Raw genomic sequence first — 21,270 nt, forward strand, 5'->3', positions numbered from 1 at the left:
ACTGGTGAGTCGGAGAAGACGATATTCAAAATGGTGTTTGAATGATGCGCGTTTATGGCTTCCATACTTCTGAATGAAACCAGAATACCAATGCCAGTCAGACTTCGTCAGTAGGCCTAAGGCATGAACTCAATGAGCTGCTACGTGTTTGTTTAAACTGCCGTCATTTGAAGGTTCCATTGTGAGGTAGAATCATAGTCTATGTTGACTGTACAGAGATGCATAAACACTGGATGTACATCTTTTGAGTAGGATTCAGTGAACGCCGCAGCGATCGGACATATTTATGAGGATAAGCGTCATCAGGCTTTGAAGGGTGTTGAATGTTTAACACATCTGGCCAGCAGGTGGCGGCAAAGGATTACATTCCCATTTAAATGAATCAAAGAGATTACAAATCAAACAACCAGAGCCAGAGGTGAGCTGGTGTTCATCAGGAGAGGAAAAAACACAATGACGACTCGCAGAACTTTGTCTTTTTTTTTTTTTCTTAGGATGAAAATATAAAACTCACATGTTCTCTTTATTTGCTGTATATAGATAGATGTACACCACTGGAGATTTGGATAAAAGCACACACAAAAAGCTCATGTATGTGGAGTCTCAACACACGTCTGAAGGTGAAAAACAAACACAAATGCGGAAAAGATGTCGGTTTACAAATAGATAAAAAACTATCCAAATCCTAAACGGTTTCTAAATAGTCACGTGTTGAAGTCTGTGCCACATACCAACTGTTGCTAATAACCTCTGTATTCTGTACACGGGGGTGTTTGGTACAAAGTATGAAACCTACCATTTAATAATAGTTAGAACATAAAATAAAAGTACATTATATGTACAATATTAGATGAAGCCGTTTAGTAGGAGACGTGTACTAAAAGGACACTTCATTCTTTTCAAAGAAACAAAGAAGACGGCTCATGTAAAATGAAGAGAGCTCCAAAGAAGCCGACATTAAAGCCATTTCAAGGAGAACAACAGTCACCAGCGGGACACAAGCCGCACCGCCGACACTCAAGAGGGGGCACAGTAGGCCGGCTGAGGGGATGGAACCACCGCCGGACACGCCGCAGTGGGGACGACATTTGGTGAATGTTGTTCTTCAGGACAAACATGAACGGAACAGGGTTGGCTGCGCTATTATTTACAATTTGCACATTCGGTTGAAACACCGGCGAGAGGTTCTGCAGGCAAAGGAAGAATACAACAGAACTCGCACGCATCCAGAAGCAGATCAAACAGATGTCCGAGCAGGGTAGTAGGTTTTTACTGAAGGGGGGGTTACAGCCAGTGTGCAGGTCTGGGCAGAGGGGGTGTCAAACAATGGTACAAATCAATGAATGGGACAGTGGGGGAGCATAATGGAAAAGTCGCGATCAGCTCTGAACGGCCCAACAACAGACAGCATCACGGATTTCAATTCTTTACTCGTTTGTTTGTTTTTTTCCCCTTCAGTTGTGTTTCTATTTTCTTTCAAGTTTTATCAGGAAGTGCTTCATCGCTGAAGTGGCTTGGGGGCGACCACTCTGCTTCTCCTCTCCGTGTAGCTTCAACAAGGCATGTGTAGGGAGTCCGAGCGGCTGTAGGTGTGCCGAGCACGGACTTGAACGCATCGGGTCTTTTTTGGAAACTAATGGTACGATTATTTGTTTTTTTTTTTAATTCATCGGGCATTTTAGTTCATGCTCCTACTCGATTCTCGGCTGATCCCCTTAGACTATAAAAGGCACTGTGAAAAGAAAGGCTTATGTTCGACCTCCTCAAACCAAACACACCTCATCTACGGAGCAGTCTAGTCTCTACCGAGTGTTTTTATAAATAAAAGGGTCTTGCTTGAGAAGAGTAGAAAAAGTGGTCGCTATCAGGACGGTTTTCTGCTCCCGTTTGACTTCTCTCGGCACACAGCGGCGTTGCGTTGAACCCCACACGAGCGACTATATGTCTCTGTGACCTCTCGTGAGCCTCACATGAATGACAGCGACTTGTACTGAATGCTAATGACCAGAAATAAACCTCACAATCCCCCCTCATGTAACCCCCCCAGGCGCTGGACAACCAATCGAATGGATCCGAACACGTAATAAACTATCTGACCATTGTTTGAGCCACCGACACGCACCGCAAGCACGTGTTCACTTATTGCAGACACAATTTAAAAAAAGAGCGTTTTTTGTTTTTTTAAATGAATGAGAAGTAAGCTTCTACACAAGTGCAAAGAACTGTTGGATGAAGAACCTTAGAGCTCTGTCGGGCCCGCACTGTTTGCCGTTAATCCAGACCCACTGTAGTCCCGCATGACCCGGTCCTGGTTAACAGAACCACCAATGAATCTTCACAGCTAATGGGGGGGAAATAGAAAGCTCCAAACCGAGCAGGTCTACAGATAAGAAGTGTATTTTACTCTGGGAAGAGCTCCTAATATACTATGTAGGAAAAAATAAAATATAAACAGCCGTCTAGTTGAACTGTTATGAGAATAATAATTAATATTAAATATATATAGAAACAACTGACATTTTCTCATCAACTGATGCGTTTTTTTTTGTTTGTTTTTTAAACGAACAAGGCTCATATTATTTGTACAAGCACCTGGACATCCGTGAAGAAGAGGCAAGAAGAGAAGACCGCTCACACACAGAACACCTGAGAGAAATGACCAGACGGGGGCAGCACAGCACCCCGAAAACACAACGAGTGGAGAGGAGAAGAAGAAACGAGGGAGGAAAGAGAGAAAAAGGACACTACAGTCTCTCGGGTGAAGTTCATGTCATGGTCATGCGGGACCGTCCAGCACCACAGACGTATCTGCCGGCCGACAACCAGGCGGATAAAAGAGGGAGTTTGGGGGGGGGGGGGCACCGCTTGTCCCGAAAAGCCTAAACGAGGCTGAGACGAGCGGCGTTAGACATTTCCTGCGTCAGGTGGAGCTGAGACTGTTCAATTCTGTGTTGTGCTGGGCCAGAGGTCTGTTGTTGTGCTGGCCTCTGGGGGGGGGGGGGGGGGGGGGGGGGGGGGGGGGGGCGCGCATGTGGTTCCTCTGTGGATGCTGCTGCTGGTTTACGGTGGATCCGGGGGTGGTCTCTTAGTGGCCGTCGTGTGTCGTCAACATTTCGTCGGCCCTCCGGTGCAACTCCAAGGCGGTGACAGTGCAGATGTCCCTGGGGAGCTCCGATTTCCTCCTCATCAGCGGGCGCTCTCGACGCTGATCTTTTAGGATCTGGACACATGGAGACAGAATAGAAATACTAAAATATAAAGATACAAAATTGGGCCACAATGATTTTACTTTGGCAATAAGCAATGTTAGACCTAAGACCAGTGTACTATTCCCTGCTACACTACCCTCCTTACCTGTGTGGCTTCCTCCTCTACTGCTTTCTTCAGCATGTTGACGTCGTCCAGCAGCGGCCCGTCTGTCTCCATGTCCATCGGACAGCCTGAGCATATCGAGTCGACGTAGATCAGAAACTGTACAGGGAGAGGAGGACCAACGCAATGAAAGGAGTTAGAACTAAACTGGTCACTTTTTTCCTTTATTCATTCTGCAGCAGCGCACCGTCGATCCTGAACGTCACAGACTGTAGTCACAAAGTCATGAAAACTGCTTCCCCATGTTGTATTCATTAAAGAAAGGTCAACTCATTTAATCGATTAACCATTTATTCAAGTTGAGGATTTTGTTGACATTTGAAAATTCATTAAAAAAAAATCTCAATAGTTTTGAATGTACACAACAAAAAAAAAAAAAAAAAAGAAGACATGTGGCACAACCCTAATTACTCGATAACAACGGTTAACTAGCTCCTTTGCACACCTGTGGGTTTGACTTGGCAAGATTCTCAATCTTCAGCCACGCTTCTTCTCTCTCTTTCCATTTGGCTTTCTCTCTGAGACACAAAAAGAAGAATGTACTGAATGATACACTGAGGTCACAAATCTGTTGTGTCTAAAGTACGTCAGGAGAGCTTGTAGCGGCACTAGAACTTCAGATGTGATGTCTCGGCTTGTGACTTACTTGCTTTTCTCTGCCCTGAACTGCTGGGTGCAGTCATCAAACAGCTTCTGGTTCATCTCCATGAAGAGTTTCAGAGCGTTGTAGATCAACCCGTGGATCGTCCTGCAGAAACACAAGGATTACCACGGGTCACTGTGTTTACGTACTGAAGGCCTTTACACACCGGGGGGGTCCTTTTTCATGAGATTAAAAAATATATATATAACTTATAGTATAGTACTTTCACATGGAACGCAAATATTACGCAGCGAAAAAAACATAGTAGGTTTTTAGGGGAGCTAGAGCGACCTATCTGAGCTTTTGCATCGCGAATAAAGGAACCAACTAATCGATTTGTGCGTACGCGATAATGTACAACAACACGGAGGATGCTTGGTCCGAACCAAGACGGAAAACATCGATTGCTCCTTTCAACCTTGACAAAGGCAGTGCATACCAGCTCCATTCCCTCCTTTCAACTGGAACTCACTCAGAGCATTTGTTTTGTATTGGTATGGTATGTATTGGTCCCGCCCCCGGTGTGCAAGGGCCTTTGGTGTTACCACAAACGATAATCGGGCAGCGAGACTGAGAGATGGACTCGATGGAGAGCCGGTTCAGGGACTCACTTGTTCCAGTGGGTCTTGGAGTTGCGGTAGAGGGATGGGAACATGATGGGCAGGATCTTGGCGGCGTTGTCACTGATCAGGCTCATGATGTACTCGTTGTTCCAGTAGTACAGAGCTCGTTCTGCCACCTGAGACCACATGAGTTCAGAACAGGGTTACTGGAGTAGACAGACAGACAGATTACCTGTGCACGACAAACTGAAGTAAAATCACTTAATGTGTGTGCTGGGGTGAATGTCAGACCTGAAAGTGCGGGCTGGACACACACTTGGCCAACTGTCTGAAGAGGGGCTCCATGACTTTGACGAACTCTGAGGGCTCGATGACGTCCAGGATCTCCTCCAGTTCATTGAGGAACATCACCTCTTTAGGACTGTGGGTCTTGGGCCAGTACTTTAACAAAGCCATGACCGTCTGAAGACAGGGACAGCAGCATTAGTAAAGAAGAAGAAGAAGAACATATGGATACTCTGAATGACAAAGAGCTCCAGGAGATAGCGTTTAAAAAACATCAACAGAAACAGATTTAGAGGAATGAAAGCACAGATAGCTATGTATATCTTTGTGTATCATTGTATTTGTAAATGACATCTTACCGGTTCTGTGAGGGTGCTATCTTTCTCTAAGAACTGGACCACACAGTAAGCCAGCTAAGGGAGAAATAAAACATCATAATTATTATTATAAAGTCTTTATAGCAGACATAAGCATGAACACATTATTTAAGACTGACAAAGTGGTTACCTGTGGGTGATAAACACTAAGAGACTTGACTTTGTGCAAAGGCAGCAGAACTTTCAGCAGGAATATCTTGTGCTCTTCTTTCAAAGGTAATGCGAACCCGTTGATTATGCTGTGAAGAGAACGGGGAGCAGACGAAGAATAAGAGCTAGGGTTCAACTCAACACTCTGATGGCGTCTACACACTGAAGAGATCAGACAAAGGCAACAGTTCTATGGATGCACCTCTCAAAGGTTTCTTACCTGCCTAATATTTCCAGTAATTCTGCTATTCCATTATGATGTTCAGTCTCATAAATGAACCTGAAAAATAGCAGCATGGTGATAAATCACATTGAACAAAACACGCTCCATTACTTACAGCACAAAGTGTCACTAATGTGCCTAACCTAAAGACTCACTCACCTATAAAATATGTTATTAATGTGTTTCCTAATGTACGCTCGCAGGCCCAGGAACTTGCCATAGATGCGATGAAGAGTGGTCTTTAAAAAATCTCTTTCTCTGGGGTCTTCACTGTCAAACAGGTCTAAGAGCTGTGCACAAAAAAAAAAGGTTACTGAGACACTAAATACCAAGAACCACATACAGATCTTTGAAAGACAGAACACTCGTGCATCATGAAAATACACACACGATGCGATCACTCTATGTACCATTATGAGCTCACCTGCATTACAAACTTCTGGTCAATATACTTTTTGGCTATGTTTGGTTGAAAGTCAGGCGACTCCAAGAACCGCAGGAAGAATTCATAGACCAGCTGTGGAAAGAAGAGACGAGGTTACGGCACGTGAAATTAACAGCTGTATGGATTTATTCATCAGGTTAGAGTGTGTGAGTGTGTGTGTGTGTGTGTGTGTGTACCTGTAGATGTGGCCACGCTGCCTCTAGCGTGGGCTCATCTTCCTCTGGGTCAAACTCGGCCCCCGTGGGGTTGGATGATGGCGGCAACGTCCTGAACATATTCACAGAAAACTATGGAGAGAGAAGAAAATAGGGAAGTCCCTCAGTCAGGACATCATGTTGCAACAGAGATCAATTACTGATTCAGTTTATTTTACAATAAACTGGACAACAGAAAGGTAAATTAACATGCGGATCGTGACGTGTCTTTCAGTGAGATATGTCGGCTAGTTTATTGCACATATCACAGTGAAAACATGCTAAAGCAAACACTGGTACAATCATGTTATGCAACGTGAATGCATCGTTATAACCTGCCTTCAAAAATGTTTTCTTTATGACAAAGAATGAATGAAAATATACATCGATGGTGGAATATTCCCCCTCGTGCTCATCTAAGATAGCAGCCTGTTTCGCTTGTGTTACTATTCCCCACACTGGGAAGCATCAATCCATTTTCCTTCCAAGTCCTCTCACTTTCAAGACAGCACACTTAAGATGGCCCCTCCAGAGTGCAGTCGAGCAGAGGTCAAAGCGCACTCACTCACCATCGTGTTTATGTTCTCAGCAGAAACCCTTTCTTATCATCCCCCCCAGAGAACGGGACTAATGGAACAACCACAGCCATGTCATCCCAAAGGCCTGGCAAAATATTGTTCTAAAGCTCGGACACAGAGGCATCAAACACGCCCTGAGAACAAGGCTTCTGGAGGAAATAACGTGCACAGCCTTAACATACGAATACGATGTCAGTCGTGTCGATCTCCATACTTTGATGATGAAAGCCGTCGGTGGACTTCAAAGAGCCCGTGCCTTTAAGAGGGCCCGTCAGGAATAAGAGGATATTTTCATGCAGATTCGGAAGCTCTGTTGCATTTTCTGCAGCACTGATCAAATGAAGCCACGACGAGGAGGACGGGTGGAAATTAGCACCTTGATTATCTGCAGCTTACCATGTGGCATTGAGGCCGAGCTTTGATTCAAATCAAAGGCTTTAGAATTTAGCTTGGGACAGCAAACCTGTCACCACACGTCTAATAAATATACAGGAGGAGCTCAGTGACAGACACACGGACTACAGCTCAACTTTAACCGGTTCACACCTGCAGAGGATGGAGCCGCACATGATTTAGGGTTAGTGACCTCGTATGGTTTAACTCTCTTATGGCCATCTTTAGACAAACACCACTAAGTCACCACATAAATAAATAGGCCACTTAATGCCTTAACCAATGATTTCAAGGATAGAAGATAAATTGGGTTTATGTGTCAAAGATCTTTCGGTTCTTACCGAGGTCAGTGATGCTCCTGAGAGTTTCGCAGAACGCTGTGGGGAGCCAAAAAATAACGACTAAAGTGGTTCTGAAACGTGCGAGTATTGCTGGCAGAGCCGTAGAAACCACAGCACATCCATTGCACAGACATAAAGTCCACATCCAAACCAGGAAGAGATCGAGGTTAACACACAGCAGATCCTTCTACCGATGATAATGGAATATGAAAGCAATAGCTTCAGTGAACAGAGTCATGTGGCTCTTTCATGGTCGCATGCATTTTAGTATACAGCCGAGGCTTATTCACAAAAATGTATCACAGACAAGGACATACAATCCTTCCTACCTCAGTGAGACATGACAACGTGACCGTCATTATTAAACATAACCACAGCCAGACAGACAATGTTATCCAGCAATTGAAAATATGAGCGGCCTTCCTCAGTGATGATGTGATTAGTGTTCTTAATGAATAACAGGAAGGAGATGAAAGGAGAAAGAAGGCAACCTGTGGCTGAAAATACTCACCACGCTGTGATTATTCACAAAAATAACTGCCACTGCCTCTCTTTATTAAAGATATTTGAAAGATATTACATGTAAATGAAATGATTACTGAAGATAATAAAAAATATATTGCAATATTGAACGCCACTTCTGCCCTGAAGACTTCCTTTAAAATCAACTCTAAAACAATAGTCTCACTAATGTGAAACTCACAAGCCTGCAACAGCAGCTTAAAAACAACATCCACCCTGCATCAGCACAGAGGAGGCCACGCTGCGAGGGAAATGAAAATACCACATTCTGTGTCGGGCGTGCAACAAAACCAACTGCTTCGCCTCACGTACAGGAACCTTTAATCTGGAGGTGAATAATGTACATACTCGGATTGCTAACCCGAGTATGTACACTGCGTATGATGGTTAAAACGCTCACCATGTGCACCACCTCCGGGTAGATGGGCTCGGTGATGACGTTCCTGTTGTGGGTGACGTACTCCACCATCTCGCTTATCGCCGCCCGCTTCACCTCCTTCCATTTCAGGTCACTCAGCGGGTCCGAGATGAAGTCAAAGAGGACGCAGCACTGCCGCAGCTTCTGGATGAACAGCTTCTCCTGGTCGGCAGGGGGAACATCTACACGACAGAAACGGAAGGAAAGGGGACATTAACAGAAGATTTCGGCTTTAACAGGAAAGAAACAGGAACGACTCATTCCAGATGTTAACGCTGTATCTGAGAAATGGTGCCTCACTCTATCGGCACAGAACGACGTATAACTATCACAAAGTTTGACACTGCACAAGTCAGACGCTGGATTAAAGTAATCCAAAACTACACGAAAGGATACAGGTACAAGGTAAATAGACATAGAAGTCTCATATTTAGGAAAACATCCATAATGCCAACTTGTATGCCTCAAAGCTTTGTTTGTTGTCAGGATTAATTGTTCTGCTTCCCCTCTCTCGCAGTCTGTGATGACTTGTACAAAAGCTTTAAAAGGAATACATCAATATTCCTTCAAGAGTTATTCAGCTTCATTCTTCTACAGGAGTTCATGTGGCGACATGTTGAGACCTCATTTAAAGACTTCATAAATCAATAATTCAGCCTTTTAAAAGACACCGTCGTTCACTCCATCAACGATGCAGAGGCTCCGAATCTGCCTCCAGGATTATTATTGAGCCACACCCGTCCGTGTATAATCGTTAACGTGCTATTCAAAAATCACGACACGTTTTTTTTATAGCTGCTGCACAATCGGTGTCAATGAGCCAATCTGCATTCTGCCAGCGTGCATCATCATCATCACCGTACAACAGCTGCCACAAAGACTCATTAATCACCCTCAACATTATCTGCAATCAAATAAACATTATAAAATAATAGAACTAATATAATAATTACACAAATGTTATGTCCAAATGGTATGTTTTGAGCTTGTGTTAAAATATAAAGACTTTGAGCACCCCCCCACCCCCACCCCTCAAATACTGTGGGCTGCACCAGAAGCTCAGGAGCTAAATGCAGAACCACCAGGGATTTCTGTTCAAGTCTGCTCCCAGAGGACTCGAGGGCTTTCCCAACTCGTATGCCCAGAATGTTTCAGACACATAAGGAACCAGGCCACGTAGTGCTAATAAACAAGTAAAAATAACTCTAAATAAATGCTAAAAAAATATATATTCTCCCTCATTGTCATCAGAACTCAGGCAACACATTTCCTTGCAGCTTTTTGAGAAGACCAGACAGAAGACGCACACTATATTCAGTCTGTGTATTATACCGAGTAAGTGGTAATAACAAAAACTCTGTCATGATGCACGTACTGCGATGGGACATGCTGCTTTCAATAAGGGAATAACTATTTTGCTTTGCAGAGAAAATGTCTCCTGTATGAGACGGCTACTCCTGGAAGTCATTGGGCCTCAGTTGGTCAGATTCCCAAAGCTACAAAAATACCCCGAAACCAAAAAAGAAGTGCAAAGGTGCCCATTCATTTTCATCCATCATGGGGATTAGTGACTTAAAGCAAAATGTCACCTTACAAAACCAACCCACAGGGCAGCATTAGTTCTTTCATCACAGTGAGTCAGTCTCGTGTACTGTACGCCACCATGGGGACCACAGACAGAGGCGGGACTTTGGACTAATCAAAGACGCTGCTGCTGTTACAATGGATTCATACGCTGCCGATTGGTTGAGCCCATCAGCAGCGACCAGGCGACGAGTCAGCCGAGCAGACATGGTAAAACACGGATAATAGCCGGGAGTCAACAGTACACCCAACACCTAAAATAAAAAGGTCAACATGCTGCGGTGTTACTGTTAGGAAACTATTATGTGTCATTAAGCAAAAAAGATTTAAACATAGTGGGAATTTGGGTCGGTATGCAAAAGGGAGAGCTTAAAAGCTAAAATAAAAGCACATGTAACGAGAAATAAAGGATAAACTAAAGGTAATTAAGCAACTGCCCTTCATCAGGTTGGTTATATCTGAACAACATATACATATGACAGGTTAGGATAGTAATATTCAACTTATACAAGAACCTACACCGACACGGATTTGCTTGAGCATGATGTAAGTCAAACTGCTGTAACCTCACATACAGAGCCACGGCGGTTATGCCAATTGAGAGTGTGCACCACCCCCAACCCAAAGTAGCACCAGACACGTGTTCACCACAAACACAGGTAACCTAGAAGAAAAGTTGCATACTAATTCTATTAACGTAAAAAGGAACTATTTATTTTGTACGGGTACATAATTCATACCTGTGTGCTACACCTGTGAAAGCCATGTTGTATTTTCTGTACACGCAGACTGTATATTCTTTCTGTTTTTCGAGTGTATATCAGCCATTATGATTCGTTTGTGCAGCGCGGTACCTTGGAACAAGTAGTCCAGCCAACTGGTTACAAGACATGTCTACGTCTATATTCAGACACACTGTAGAATAGTGACAAGTCTGTAAGTAGCTTTGCAGTAACATCATACTTCATTCCCTCCGTCCAAACTACTGGCTACAGACGGGATCTAATCGACCGCATCAAAAAGGTCAAACAGCTGGCGATTTGCTTCACTCCTGAGCTTTGGCTACCGCATTCCTGGAAAACCTCAGATCTGCTTTATGTTACAACACGGTGTTTATGTAAGGCACAGCTAAGTATATTCTTTTGTTCTGTCTTCCGTTCTAACAAGCTGCAACTTTAAGCTGTGGAGCTGGTGCCACAGAGAAATATTACTTTCTGTGCGTTTCGGTACTATTTCCCTGCTCCCTCTCTAGCAGATACAATACCTGCAAAAACTTATACTACATTTTTTTTGACACTGAACAGGAAGAGACATGACGTCCATGTCAAAATGCAAACAAATCTCTTCATATTGATCTCAATACAAGAACACAGCGTCATCTGTAGATCAACTGTTGGTGATATTAAGGTTTCATTCATCAGTACCCGAGCGGTCCACCCATGAGCACCTCATCTCATCCACCCCCGAGTGCCAAGAGGTCTAGCAGCTCCTGTTACACAACAGCACTAGGGTTTCTGAATACGCCTAAAATATTAAGAGACATGCTGTGCCACTGCAAACATCACACACAGGCCTCTCTGCATGGATGGGCCGCTAACCTTTGCTCATCTAAAGGCTCCAGCGTGCTCACAGGAAACCAGGCGTGGACACAAATTGCTCCCAAGGACATATCTCAAAATCCCACAATGTCTACTGGTGAATATTTCATAAATAACCGATTAATAAAACTGCCACAAATGTGGCAAATACTTTGTACATATTCTGTGTACAGTCCGTGGCGCACTGGCTTAAAAGAGTTGTCTGGTAACGGTTCGATCCTCAACTGGGACGTGTCACGTGTCAAAGTGTCCCTGAGCAAGACACTGAACCCCCGGCTCCCCGGGCGCCTGTCATTGGCAGCCCACTGCTCCCTATATACAGGGATGGGTCAAATGCAGAGGTCAAATTTCGTGTATATGACAATAAAAAGGGTTTCTTTCTTTCTTTCAATGCAAAGGCATGTGGCTAGTATGGGGCTGCATTCACCTCGACTACCGTTAGTAGCACATGTGTGCATTAATAGGCTGCATGTTAAATGTACACCGACGCATCGGTTTGTGGATTAAGAAAAGAACATATGAACAAACATGTGCCTTGAGTTTGTGACACAAACTCTTATTCAGAGGTACTGTTAGCATTGATCTAGTCAGGTTCTGTTTTCCCTGCACAACACTGGTTGTGTGTTTAGACAGTAACTCAGAGCATTTCAACGTACACGTCTCAGCCGACACCAGATACCCGTACACAATACAGATGCACACACCGACAACACGCTTTTGACCTCACTTCCTATGACGTCAGCAGTCTCGATGGGGGATGGGTGACTCAAAAGTAGCACTCCTCACTCTCTCTCGCCTTGCCTCCGCAAAACCCTTGGCGAAACCCTTCCTCGTTGACATACAAACACAACCCCCCTCCCCCGCTTCCAAAAACACACATGCAGGGGATAAAAGCTCTCACTCTGTTGCAGCAACTTTAAGAAAAGTCATCCGACACAAACACTTTTTGTTCTACAAAATCCAACTGCAGTTGCTAAATGGCAAAGACATTTTTTGACCATCTCCTCTTGAAACACAAACACACAACAGCAAGGAGGAGGAAAATCTTCCTATTCTCACCTCTAAAATGCATGAGGGCCACAGGCTGGAAAGGCCCATTGGTGCTGGGTGCATCCAGAACCATCCCACTGGCAGTTCTAGTGCATGCCAACATCAGTGAGTCGAGGCAGGAGACGGGGGAGAAGAGGGCAGCCCGAGCTAAGGCGAGGAGCCAGCCTCCATTTTAGCACGAACACTCGGAGCAGAAAATGAAGCTCCCCTGCTGCTGGAGGGAACCAGCTAGTTAGTGATGTCATCCCCCACTGCAGCCACCCGGTTGGCTGGCTGCAATCACATGGGCCGAGTGTCGGCATAAATAAACAGGAGGGAAGGGATTGGCTGGTGGGCCGAAGGGGGAAGAGGTGGGGCTGTGACTGTGATTGGAGTGCGAGCAGCTACATCTGTCGAGACTTTTAAAGCACAAACTACTGATCTGCCATCAGTTCAGCCCTTTTTTTTAAAATTTAGTAACAAGAAGAAGACCAGGAAATACACATGCCTATCAAACATGTAGGCTGTTTGTACTCATTACTCAATCACAGCCTAACACCCGACAACAAACCCCAAATGACATAAATTACAACGCAAAACATTCAAAACATGGAAAATAACACACCACGAGCTGTTTCAAATAAAACTGCTACAAGATGTATCAACAAGAAGCTGAAGTTTGTTCAATACAATTGACTGTCCAACACAAAAAAGCCCTTTTTATGCATGTGCTTTCTTTGTGTGTGTTTGTTAGTTTTTGCATGACAGATGGCTCTTCAGGAGCACAGCCTGAGCCCAGGTGTACGCGACAGAGAAACAGGAAGTCTTGATGCAAGCGACACAGGATGTGCACGAGCAGAACTCTGCACTGTAAAGCTGATCGTTAAAATGCACTTAAACCAGACTCACATACGAAGTGGAATTCAAACACACGTTCATCTCGATACCCGAAAGCTCTCCAGAATCCTGGAACCAGGACTTGACATTTCTATTAGGTAGAAAGGTCAAGTCACAGTGTGCATCCAATCATCACGTACCATCACCAATCCCAGTTTATACTGCGTGTGTGTGTGTCACCATGCTGCAAGGGCCGCGAGCATACACACAGACGTATACACACACAGAGAAATGTGATTGACTTCATGAACACCCTGCAAAACCAAAAAATGAAGGTGTCCTTTGCATTTTTGAGTAAAAAAAAACATATTCATTAACACATAACAGTGTGTAACAGCTCCTCCCGGTGGGTCCCTACGGCTGAAACTTGCACAACTGGATGTTCCAGAGTCGAGTTCTCACTCGTATTCGAGCTGCGCTTTTAATCAAGATCAGATAGGCGCATAACATCAGATAACAGTTGGTCTGACATAATAATATGTATTGGGGGGGGGGGGGCTAGTGCTTGCGAGACACACGTCCAATGCTTGATAACTCGTAGCGAGCTTACTCTATAGGATTTTTCTTGCCATTAAAAAAAAAAACTGTTGGGCTACACTGATGGGAATGAGAACATGCCCTTTCCCCCAGCATAATGATCTAGTCTCCAACACAAATTAGCAGCGCAAAAGAACATCAAGTCTCGCTGGTGCTACTGTATACAACAGTGGTGTATTTCAGCAGCAGCAGGGTCTAGTCGGAGTGTATAAAGGGCTCTTTCTTGCCTTTCGGCTCCCTAGTCATGAGGCAACCTCCCATCAGAAGATTTGTTGTTCTGACCAAGACAACGCTAAACACTCCCACTTGTTACAGATCCTCTTCTTGCACATGCATCCATTCATGAGCGTGAGGTTTTTACGCTGCGTCCGTGCTTTTTCTGGCAGAGGCAGAGACGGTGAACTTGTGAGGCATCATGAGTCCGGTCCTGGATAGGATGGAGACTGTATTTGCTTGTGTTCCAAATTCAGCGGGACAGCCACAGTCGAGTGGTTTATTTACAGATCTCCTGATCTTCAATGTCGTGGTCACAGACAAAAGCAGCTTCCAGTGGTGGAAAGTCCCATCTACTCAAACGAGAGACGTCATGTTGGTTATAGCTGCTCTGTGGTACCTTCACGTTAAGACCGAAAGGGAGAACCTGCTCAGATTCTCAGCTGAAATATGTATCGGTGTTATTTTGGGACAATGAGACTATTTGATTACTTCAACGCTTTATTTACTTACTCAAGGCTGTTCCTAAAGATCTGAATCACGCCGAACCAATGAGAGCTTCAACAGCTGATCGAAGCTAGTGAACTAGGTTTTTTTTTTGGGGGGGGGATGTTTGAAAAAGGAAGTTGCTGTCATGAGGTGTGGGAGTTTTTTCCTTTAGCACCTGCAGGAGGGCTAGAGCCAGGAAACCCTTCCCTGAAACCTGCCTTGCCCTGCGGCATCCTGCTTCATGCCTTTGCCCACAATGTTGAAAGAAAATTCCACCCTGGCTGTTTAAAAAACAACCTGTAAAAATGAAAATGTACACAAAGAACTTTACATTTTAGATCAACATGAAGCATTCTTGCCCAATAGGTTTGACTCTGTAGGCGACACATAAGCAGACACTATAGTACACTCACGGGCTAAAGTTTCAAGAGTACGTGATGCAACTTCTGTTGTAACTGATGTTATGCAAGGATGGCTTCCTTTAGTATTCCCTCAAATGAAGACTGTAGAAACTATATTTTCATCTTTCTCTGGTTGAGGACAATATTACATCCTGACAACTGAAATGTTTGTTCCAGTTAATCAACATTAACTCAAATACTTGACTAACCAGCAGATGGCAACAAACCCTCAGAGACAGATGCTTCATGCAGGAAAGCTTTAAACGAGAACACATACAGAGGCAACAACTGGTGTTCTGCTCGTTTTTGGCAAGTCTGTTTGGACTTGACACGAGAGAAATAAAACTTTTTATCCAAAACACAAATTCCATGATCTTTGTACTTTGGTAGGGCCTAATAAAACAAGCTCACCATATCAGGTCTTTAAGAGGAAGCTGCTGAATGTAAATGCTGGGACCGTTAAAATGTACCCATGTCACAACAAGCACACTTGGGTTGGAGGCGAGTTCATGGGACCCGCTTCTGGTCAGGGTTTTTCAGTCTCGCCTCAACCTCGAAGCTCTGCGGGACAGGCTGCTCTCGGACACGCGTTTCCATCAGGAGGTGGTGAACACGCACGGAGCGAAAACAGGCCGAGCCCCTTTGGACAGGACTCGGTGATAACATCTACCGGGCCGCTGTGGGATAATGTTTTGCAGAATGTTGTCAAAGCTCCCGTTGGGTCGTGGGAAAAGAGCTCCTTCATCAGACATTAAGTCGTGTTTAGTCCTTTCTTGACACAGTACGAGGGTAATGGCTCACCAAGATTAAGGAACAGGTGTGTTTTGTAGTAGAATCAACTCCATTGTGTGTCTCCATTAATTATAAATCACACAAGACTGAATGGTGAACAAATGGCACACGATAAACACAACAGCTGCTGGTCACAGATAGGAACTCCACTTTGTAAGTGACTTCAAGTACGAGGAAGGAAAACAAAACAAAGGCACTCTTTTTCTGAAGAATACATAAACTCATATTAAGGCCTTCATTTAGTCAGCTCTCTCAGGTGAACTTGTCTCTCTTTAGAAGGGGAGAAGTTGTATCATAACTTCTGACATTCATGTAATCATTTCCAATCCACATATAGCAACACATACTTATTTATTGTACGAAACAATGAGATTGAAGTCAATACAATCCCCCTGGAGACATGTCATTGCCGTGTTAACTAAACAATTTAAATATCAAAACAATGTCGGCCTTTGAGAGATGTATAATTTAGTCCGTCTCCTCTCTGTGACTGCCAGGCAGGCAACACTTTAACAACTTTGTAAGATGTATAGTCATCGGGAATATTTCAGTTGCTACTAAAAGGCTTTTAACTTCTTTTCAATTATGCCACACTACCATGCTTTTGGGGGTTTTTTTCACCATATTTTATGAGGTTTGATAATTCCCAGACATTGAACTATTTATTGCATCCCACAGACTAGCCGACTCTCATGCGGTCAATCTTATTTCCACTCTCATCTGCAAATTCTGTTTATTAAAAAGATGGAAATCTCTTTATAAAATGTTGATTTTCCCACATACTTAATAATGCATGTACGGTGGTTTGTTTTCAGTACACTGCCAGGTTATATAAGGATGGCACTGGGAGAGGGCAGCAGACAACATTGTTGTGTGTATTCATGCATGCACACACAGACACATGCATAGACAGTATGCCCGCAGGCCTGACGGCAATGCCCACTCCTTACTTTTCCATCTGGTGCTCTGCTGGTACCGAGCTCAGTAATTAAAACAAACGTCAATACAAATCTGCAAAGATTCGTCAATATCTCTCCTGCAAAGGGAGGAATAGAGAAGGAATAGTAGTGTGGCTGGCAGATACCGCTGGACACTGGCAACATCCTAAAACACAAGGACCATGGAATTAAAGCTTTATCTCTGGATTACCACTAAATATAGACGCTTGGGTCAAATCCAGCACAAAGTCCATGCCATGTACGCCCTCTGTTTGTTTCCATGCGTTGCGTAATGTCATGCTCAGCCTGGTATCACAATGAGCGTGATGCAGCCGGGGATGTTCATCGATGTTTCAGTGTGGAAAGAAAATACTAACACTAAAAGTGTATGCTTGACTGTAGGTATGCATGTATGCAAGGCTTGCACTTATCAGTGTCAAGATGACGGGGATTTGAGTTTTGACATCAGGTTTCAAAACATCTTAAATTAATTTTTTTTTTTTACCTACAAAAAGGCTAATTGTCTAGAAATCCACAACTAAGTGCCAAACCTCCCAGCCTGGCAGAGCAGCTCTGATAGATGCACTTGTATGCGTGTGTATGCATGTGCAACAACTAAAAAGAAACCTAGAGCACTGGGTAGTTTGATTAATAAGTGATTAGATAACAGCCTTTAGTGGTTTTACCAGTAAATACCTTTGAAAGCAGGCAGTTTCTGCAGCTCCCGGTTGTTGCTCAGGCTGAAGCGGGAGGAGCTCTGCCTCTTGTCCTTTTTGACAGGTGTCTGGGAACCGGGCTGCTTCCCTTTAAGCAGCTGAGTGGTAGGAGGAACATTATTGCTGGCCTTCCTGTTAGAGCTCTGCTGAAACAAGAGAAAAAGCCACATCAGTGACACCAACATGACATGTGGTGGACACGGGGTGAAAGAGGGCGCAAGTACCTCGTCGGGAATCTGATAAAAAACACGTGACTGGCTGCCATACACTACATGGGACATTTTAATTATACACACGACAGTGTCTTTCATTATACAACTAAGGCCATAAACCTGTGACACTTTACCCAACATGTGTGGGTGTGTTTTCCTCAAACCACCCGGCTGTGTCTCAGTTGAATTTATAAAAAAAAAAAAAAGAAAAAGAAAAAGAGGGTTTTGTAGTTTGGAGGGCTGGATATAATCCTGATGTGGTTCTCACCTGCCTGCTGGGTATCCACATCCACACACCTGATGGCAAAGTGCTTACTTCACCAGACGTGGAGCTGTGTAAGTCTGAGTCACAGGGGAATTATTCAATTCAGTTAAGACCCAGCTATAGTTAGTCACAGTCTGCAGCGCTACAAGACGGGAGCTTAAGAGCTGGGCCACGAGCAGGCTGTCCAGTAAAGTAGGTAATACAGCTGCGCTGGCCTCTACTAGGAACTAGATTATGTATTCATGTAACATAAAGATAGGAATTAACTCTTCTACTTGTAAGTTCATTAAGCCAAAAGCAGAAACATCTGTCAACTAGGATTTTCTAATTAAATGCTGATATAATTGGTACCAAGACAGAAAAAGGAGATTTCTTTAAGCATTATAAAACATTCCTTTCAGTCTCGAACACTTCTGGTGACCAAGTGTGTGAGGCAAAAGGGAGGGGGGGGGGGGTAACGACGGCAGCTTGCAGCCCAGCAATTTTAAATTTGACACAAGGTCGGGGCAGTGGTAGATCTGCCGCATGGCTGCTGAAACACAACAGCCATGTTATTGGTTGCCATTACCCAGCAAGAGGCAGCCAAGAGGCTGAAAAAGAAGAATTCAGAAAGTCGACAGTAGGGGAACATGTTTCTATATTATTCATAACTTAATGGCAATAAGTCAGAGGATAGAAATATAGGTTTTGGGCAACAGATTAGAGTGATATTTAAATAAAATGTGTATTTTAAATGGGACACTAAGCAGCTAACTCCTTGTAGTGTGCATTTTTATATTACAACAAACTGGACTGTGTATTACATCAGCCACTCAAATACGAACAGGTGGTCAACAGCCCTCCCAATATAAATATTAAATGTCCAGGAACGAGGAGGACACCACTTTGCTTTGTACTTTCCTGCACAAACAGATGTCGGCCGTCACACCAGCCGTGAAAAGAGAGCATCGAGCTTTTTGAACTCCCGTGAAATAGAAAAGCATCAAGGAGAACTATTTCCATCATGGCTGAGTGATGTTGATATGGTGATTGCAGAGGTCATGGAAGAAGTCTGACGTAAATCCGTTTGTTTTTTTTGGTTCACAGATGCATTTTATCTTTGTGTTTGAACCCATACTGTGCACCTGGTACCATTGGACACCCTCATAGTATTTTACAAATACAGTTCAGGACCATGCGGTGCAGTAATGTGACGTGATGACTCACACCAGATGCCTCTGCTATGGCAGGACCAACACAATGTGTCTAATGTGGGCTGAAGAAACCCCCTTTCGCTCTTCCAGATGTGACCCAATCCAGACGCAAGTAAAAAAGTCAAAGGCCAGTCAGACCAGTACCACTGATTTATTACACATGACAGGATATGTAGATTGGTGCATTATCTTTTGATAAGAGTTTATGACAGTGGTGTCGATTCACGTCTGACCACAGTGGGAAGTAGAGCGTTTTCCTTTTCGGTGAAGTAAAGATTACCAGTCCTTTTTGCCAGTGCAATTTGATCACTTTTGTTGATTAGAATCTAGTCTCCTTGCCACATTAAACGCTGATATGACAATGACTTTACAGTCTCCTTGGAAGTAGTATATTGATTGCCTCATGCTATGCTGCCACGTTTCAAGGACAATAGTATCTCACTAGGTGACACATACCGCTAGCTCAAATCAATGATTTGCTCATCTAGCTAGCTTTACAATTCTGATCGGCAGTTTCTCTGTCTCCAGGATTATAGGTGCTAATGTACACAAAAGGCATGCATTTACAACATTTACAGTATATTGCAAAATATCAGAAATTGCACATGATAGCAATATTAGAAAATATTTGAAAAGTGTGTGAATAGTGAATTAAAGTGTCATTTTTAAAGCATACCGTGACATGTTAACAGTCTGCAAAGGACAGTAATGGACACCGATAATGTTCATTATGTCGCAGTCCATTTTCAAGCTCTAATATCAGTGACAATTTGAACTTGTGTTTTCCATAAAAACCATGCCTGTTAACCCTTCAGTTACCTCATGCTCTGAATTCTCTTGTCCTCCACTCTTGCCCACTTTACCAGACTTTTGGGACTCCTGCAAGAAAAACGTTGCTCGGTTAATACACAAGGCAAGGTGGACAACATTTGTAAAGCAGTCCATCAGTGAATGCCGCCATGCAAAAAAAAAAAAAAAAAAAAAAAAAAAAAAAATCCAAGCTAAATATAGCATGCATACCCACCCAGTCTCACAATCCTGTTTGGTTTGAATGCACTGGCATGTCTGCTGCTAGCAGGCTAACGTTACTTCAGAGTCAATAGCCGGCTTACAGCTAACGTTAATGATATTTAGTTCTGACTCAACACTTTAAAACACTCACAAATCACCATAAGCATATGCATGCAAAGTATATCATATTGCCTTATTTATAGCAAGGCAGCACAATGCTAACATGTCTGCAGAATAGCGGCTAGCCGGTTTGCTAACGTTAATGGGACGTGCACTCTGCACTGATAACTATATTAAATGTCTCGTTATAAATGCCGGTTTATCAATAAATACATACTGCACAACTGTATATTTCCAGCCGTCATATCCTCTTGGCTGTTCTCAAACTCACCTTTTCTTTTTTCGTTTTATTCGGCATTGTACTACCCGTTGCCGCCCTTGCTCCCCTCTCGGAGATATTCCACAACCCCAAAAAAAACCTTGATAACTCTCAGGGCAGCGAGCTGAAACGCTTCAGCCTGTCCTCGCCCTGTGATTGGCTGCTGTTAGTCAGCTGACTCCAGCGTCTCAGGAGCGACACGCCGAGCACTGCGGGTCAGTGGGAGCTCCCCCTGTCGGTGACAGGTAGCTATTACAACGAGCGAGACAGCACGCTTAATCATGTTCTTCTAAAAATGTCACTTTTGGCAATTTATGTGTGTTCTATTTTTAGTGTATAATGAATGTTGTGTGTTCTTTGTTGAATATCTCTCACATTCCTCTAACGCATGTTCAGCCGATCTCTTTCACTGGGGCTGGTAAACCTTCCTATTCCTACATTTTCTAAAATATGTAAAGAGCTTGGCAGAGCCTTCTTTTTGCTTGTCGCAGCCACAGACTGTATAGCAGCTC

The 21,270-nt window shown here is 43.7% G+C and overlaps 1 protein-coding gene across 4 annotated transcripts; it reads right to left on the reverse strand.

Annotated features, from left to right (window-relative positions):
- Positions 1-1,481: 1,481 nt before the first annotated feature.
- On the reverse strand, positions 1,482-20,922 carry ppp2r5cb (protein phosphatase 2, regulatory subunit B', gamma b). 4 transcript variants are annotated; one of them, XM_031866291.1, is made up of 16 exons: positions 20,771-20,922; positions 20,188-20,247; positions 17,679-17,844; positions 8,487-8,686; positions 6,235-6,345; positions 6,038-6,130; positions 5,773-5,903; positions 5,611-5,670; positions 5,371-5,479; positions 5,223-5,276; positions 4,870-5,040; positions 4,627-4,754; positions 4,019-4,120; positions 3,818-3,890; positions 3,355-3,471; positions 3,086-3,220 (listed from the first exon to the last, which is right to left on the reverse strand). In XM_031866291.1, exons 1-16 carry the CDS (start codon positions 20,795-20,797, stop codon positions 3,086-3,088), a joined length of 1,737 nt encoding a protein of 578 aa, XP_031722151.1. In that variant the 5' UTR covers positions 20,798-20,922. The 4 variants fall into 4 exon arrangements, with proteins under 4 accessions (XP_031722150.1, XP_031722151.1, XP_031722152.1 ...); XM_031866292.1 differs by having other exon boundaries at positions 17,679-17,841; positions 20,771-20,797; XM_031866290.1 differs by lacking the exons at positions 20,188-20,247; positions 20,771-20,922 and having other exon boundaries at positions 1,482-3,220; positions 17,679-18,076.
- Between the last annotated feature and the right edge of the window lie 348 nt (positions 20,923-21,270).

This window comes from Anarrhichthys ocellatus, unplaced genomic scaffold, assembly GCF_004355925.1.
Source record: "Anarrhichthys ocellatus isolate YVR2014 unplaced genomic scaffold, GSC_Weel_1.0 scaffold34, whole genome shotgun sequence".
Taxonomy (NCBI): Eukaryota; Metazoa; Chordata; class Actinopteri; order Perciformes; family Anarhichadidae; genus Anarrhichthys; species Anarrhichthys ocellatus.